Below are 5,495 nucleotides of genomic sequence, written 5' to 3' on the forward strand. Positions count from 1 at the left end.
CAGGTTTTCATTGAGATACCTTGATATCTTTATCAGATATCCTTTTTTGATATTTTTTTTTAAATCATGATTCGTCCCTTTTGTAAAACACGAACAACTTAAATATTAAACTGACTTTTATTAAAAAATAATAATTTTAAGTTGCTGAAAAACCAGGGTTGGGGATGCTGTTAATAGAAGTAGGAAAATTGATCACTGTTTTGAGATGTCATTTGTTTACTTTGTTTCTAGAAGAAAATGATTATTCCAAACGCATTGTAGTTTATATTCTGAAAAGTATTTAAGAACCAAGTAACAATACAACATTGTTTAGCAAAACCATTACAAAATAAAATTAATAATCCCCGCAAAGTGATTACATAACCTGCGATAGAAGAGATGCTTAAGCTGCGGAAAGCTTCTGCATCTCTCTTTACTGAACAGTCCTTTCTAGAATAACTCAAACTCAAGATGTTCCCCAACTGCCTTGCAATCCAAGTAATTACTTTTCCCTTCATGATTCGGTACTCCATAGTCATAAAAATCCGGAAGCTCAGGCGGTATCGCACACCGTATCAACGCCCAGTTCAATCCTTCGAAGAACGCGTGCCGTTTTATCTCCGCTGCTCCTTTCTCCGTCCCTAACCGGTTCTCAGGCTCCTTAACCAACAACCCTTTTATAAGATCCTTAGCTTGGAAACTCACGTTAGGGTTATCAGGAAACTTCAAGCTCTGACGCACAACGTTAGCTATCGTCTCTTCATTACTAGCTCCTTTGAACGGTGTTTTCCCGTAAAGCAACTCGTATAGAAAGATCCCAAACGTCCACCAGTCAACCGCTGCGCCGTGACCTTCTCCTTTGATGATCTCGGGGGCGAGATACTCGTGTGTTCCGACAAAAGAGTTTGATCTCGCATCTGTCGGTTCCGCGACCAGCTGAGGTAACGACTTGAACCGCGCGGTTAGGTCGGATTTTTTGAGTTTTTTCATCATTACACGGTGTTGTTTGGCTTTTTTCTTGTTCCCGCGGGAGAGTTTAGGTCGGAAACAAGATGGCTCGATGCAGCTAGATCCAGTGCGGCTACCTGAAGAGAGTCTCATCATGGCATCTCCATGGAGAGGAGATGATGAGTTTAGAAGCGTGGGACTCACGGTACACCTTAAGGAGAGATCAAAATCTGTTACCATAATGTGTCCATCGTCACGTACCAAAATGTTCTCTGGCTTCAAGTCACGATATATAACCCCTAACATATGCAAATACTCCAACGCAAGAAGCACCTCTGCCACGTAGAACCTGTAACAAAAAAAATTGGGATTACATGCACAAATCATAAGCTAAAAAATTGAGACCGAACTAACTGAATTAACCAAAACTTTACCAACCAAAATTACCTGAACTTAACCGAAATTAAACCAAAATTTAAATCAAAATATAATCAAAATCAAAAACTTTGGTTAGTTTTAGTAAAAAAATTTAAAACCGAACTACTTGGATACCGAACCAAACTTTTCAAGTTCGCAAGATTTTCGTCGAACCGAACTATCCGAACCCGCATGCCTAGTTTTCAAGCTTTAAAAAAGGTTTGTAATAGCATAATTAACTAAATTTTTTTTTTAAAAACGTTTAGCAGATAAACCGTAAGAAACAATGTACCTAGCCGCTGGTTCGGGAAACCACCTCCCGGGCTGTTTCTGCCTTAGGACATGCAAGTCACCTCCCGGACAACATTCCATAACCAGACAAGACAAGTTATCTGAAACGAAGTGAGCGTATAACGTCGGAAGAAACGGGTGATCAAGCATTTTGAGAATATCTTTCTCGGTTTGCGCCCTAGACATCTTGTTCCTTCTCTCCAAGAACTCATTATCCATCACCTTTATAGCGAACAAGCAGTTTGTTCCCGTGAGCTCAGCCAGATAAACAGTTCCTATATCTCCACAACCGAGCTTTTTGAGAAGATTGAAATGTCTAAGTCCCAATGAACCGAGCCCGTGCTGTGCCCTTATATGCTGAATAGCTTCCCATCTCACGTCCTTAGACATATGTGGTCTGTTTCCGAAGCTAGATCTTGTAATTATATCACTGCTTTGTCCTTGTTCTTGTTCTTCCTCGCTAGTGCTTGAGCTGTTGTATTTGTTTTCGGTTTCAGAGTTCTCGTTGACATCTTCAGTGGCTGCTCTGTCTAAGATGAGTTTGTTCGGAGGACTATCTGGATTCATTACAACAGATTTCTCACTGAAAGAACCAATCTCCACACTCTGTTCCGACATGTAGACAGAATCCTTCTGTTCAGCTTCTTTGCCGGATAGAATATCTTCCTCAACACGTTTCACTAGGGTTTTACTACCGAATTCAAACCCTAGTGAGCCCTGAGAGGTCTCTGGATTCGATAATTCCAGAGACCTTCTTATCTTATTCTTGTCAAGTTTGGTCTCACTGATCTCATGAGAGCTCTCATAGCTTGAGCTGGAGAAATCAGAAGCCATTTCATCTAAGCATCCTTCCTTAACACTTGTCTTCGGCTCAAGAACAGACTCTTTCGAAGGCTCGTCTTTAGTTGGAGTGTTCTTCAAAGTGAAATGGCATCTATGGCAGAGAAGCTCCTTTGCAATGGGATCATAGAAGCCATCTACTTCATCATACACATTTGTATCCTCTTTCTTCTTCTTCAAGGAATCTTTACTCCTTAGGGCCGGTTTAGCTCCTCCACCGCCACGTGGAATGGTTCTGGTTAACTTAGCCACTCTCTTACCATTAACTATGGTTGAAGTCGGTGTATTAGCATACAACAGCTTCACTTTCCTAACTGACTTCAATCCAACCACTGTCTTATTGTTCACTGATCTTAGTGAACCGAAGCTCCTCTTAGCCATACTCAACTCCGCGTCATCAAGAGACCAGTTCTTGTCTTTCTTTAAGACCATCTCATCGCAATACATAGAGCTTTGGCTCGAAGAATGTATCTTAAGAAGACGTAGCTGCTGCGCTATGCTACTCTCTGTTGAACTTCTTTGAGCCTCGTCTAGTAACTCGACGAGAACAGCTTTTCCTTCTTCACCAGCTCTGCCGCTAGGCTTAGGAGTCGTCCGTTTGCTAGCTGCTGTTTCCGATGCCTTTGTGACGCATAAATCTCTCAAAGACTGTTTTAACGTCGCTGGTGGTTCAAAGACTGTTTTAATCTCAGCTACTGTCTTGCTTGGTGATCGAGCATTACGCTGCAAAGGACCGTTGTTGTTTCTACTGCTACTGGTTGCACCGAGTTGGTAAGAAGGAATCATTCCGGATGTTCGAATGCTTATAGACTCGAAGAGTTGGTTGATATCATCTTCTAGTGACCCTCTGTAACCTAGTTTTAGTACCGGTCGCTCCAGGTCCTTGTCGTCAACGAGGCTTGAACCGGAATGTGGAATGATTGGTGATCTTGTGGAGTATGTAAATGAGTTTTGGTGGTCTTCTTTCTCTTCAACGATTTCACACTTTCCGGCAAATGAACCCATAACCTTTAAAGCTCAGTCACATAGCATCTTAGTAACCCATAACCTAATCCAGTAGATACATCTTTTGATCCCACACTAACCTGAAAGTATCTTCATATATCATATAGGTCAGCTTAAAACAAAAAACAAAAGCTTAAATAATCAAACCTCTGTCTAATGAAAGTTTAACTCTAAAAGATATATATCACATATTCATAAAAACAGAACATAACAGAACAGAGAAAATGAAGAAAAAAATATCATCATTGTCTTTCAATAGTAGATTTGGATCGATGACTAATGAGCATAACAGACCAATTCAACCTATGAAACAGTCACATATCTGTGAAATCTGGTTCCACAATATCTCCACAAAGGCAATTAACAAGTGAGAATTTTATAGGAAATATGATTCATTACCAATACAACAAGTTCTTATTATTTGCAACCTTTTGACATTTCTAATGATTTTCATGTATTTATACGTTTTTATATACCCTAGGCATGTATTATTGCATACAAGTCAGAACAAATATATAGATGAAGTAGAAGATGGCTGTCAAAAAAAAAAGATGAAGTAGAAGATGAAGAGACTTAAATGTCATCATCTTGATTCATTTATGAATTAAGAGTAAGACAGTACCTGTGAGGGTAATTGACAAAACAGAGAGACAAGAAAGCTGTTGTATATCGTCTTCTGTGTCTTCTTTCTTTTCTTTTTGCTTGGGGTTTGACAAGGATTCTGCAACTTTCTCTATGCAGTTTGAAGAACAAAAGAAGGGACCCATGTCATATGGTTGTGGGTCTCATGTAACAACGAAATTTAATAAATATTTTTGATTAATTCGATGGGGTCTCTTGACATGTTGATCACTACTGATTATTGTCGTGTCAAATTCGTTGACATGTGTCTTTCAAAATTTTAATGAGTTTAGTAGATTATAACCATGTCTCGTTGCAGGTAAAGTTGAAGATTTGAGTTTCAGACTGTAGATCTGTATTAGATTTCTAAGAAGTTGATTAAGTTCCTTTTATGACAAAAACTATGATAATGAAGCTAATGTCCAGTTGACAATAATGATGCAGGTCTTTAATCACTATATGTCTAGAAATATAATCTAATACAATCACTTCGCTCGAGGTTTTCTCTTGAATATTCGAAAGTTGTGAGATGCAAAAAGGTTGATACTTTTCTTAAGGCTTAGCTGATTTTTAAGCATATTATCATTCTTTAGCATATTATAATTTTCGTAAAGCTTAAAATGTTCGGAAATCCAGGAAGATTAAAGGAACTGGCCACACTAAAAAAAATCGCTATACTTTTTAGTATTAATTAGTGTGGTCATCATCATTTGTTTTTTTTTTTGAAAAAAAACAAAAAAAAAGTCATCATCATTTGTTACCTTAACATTGCTCTTTATTCCAATGGTTTAACTAAATGTTCATTAATGCTTTTACACCATCAAGTCTATGATTTAATTTCTGGAGAAAGCGATTTATTAAACAATTATGTAGGCTACGGAGGAAAGACATACAAGAGATCTTCAACATGGTGCAAATAAACTCGGTCAGGCGTGATCTTCATAGGACAGGTCAGACGTACGTAGATATTTATAAGGCATGTAGTATTATCAATTGTCAGATCGTCTATATAATATTTTTCATAATTGTAATGTCATAATAAATCAGCCTTAAAAAAAATAGTTTTCTAAATAAAGTTTTACATGAATACAGACCAAAATTGTAGTTCCAATTAACCAAATGAAATTAATAGATTTATCCATACGAAGACATTCTTACACGGTTAAATAATAAATTTACGGACCATATTCTCTCATATTCTATTTCCTGATTGAAATAAAACACTTTTGGTCAAATGTTTGCGTCCTTGCCTGGCCATTGTGCATAGCACTAAGCCTGTAACTACTTTACATAGATAACATACAAATATAAGTTATGTATGCATTAAAAACAAATTCTTACAACCAGTTTGTAGTTGACTTTGGGATGTTATTTTTTTGGTATAATCAAAACAA

The 5,495-nt window shown here is 37.7% G+C and overlaps 1 protein-coding gene across 1 annotated transcript; it reads right to left on the reverse strand.

The window, feature by feature from the left end:
* Nucleotides 1–300: 300 nt before the first annotated feature.
* Nucleotides 301–3,480, reverse strand: LOC103847373 (serine/threonine-protein kinase D6PKL1). The gene is made up of 2 exons (XM_033282632.1): nucleotides 1,637–3,480; nucleotides 301–1,276 (listed from the first exon to the last, which is right to left on the reverse strand). The coding sequence occupies exons 1-2, from the start codon at nucleotides 3,478–3,480 to the stop codon at nucleotides 430–432; spliced, it is 2,691 nt and encodes an 896-aa protein (XP_033138523.1). The 3' UTR covers nucleotides 301–429.
* Nucleotides 3,481–5,495: the final 2,015 nt, after the last annotated feature.

Source organism: Brassica rapa, chromosome A10, assembly GCF_000309985.2.
Source record: "Brassica rapa cultivar Chiifu-401-42 chromosome A10, CAAS_Brap_v3.01, whole genome shotgun sequence".
In the NCBI taxonomy this organism is placed as follows: Eukaryota; Viridiplantae; Streptophyta; class Magnoliopsida; order Brassicales; family Brassicaceae; genus Brassica; species Brassica rapa.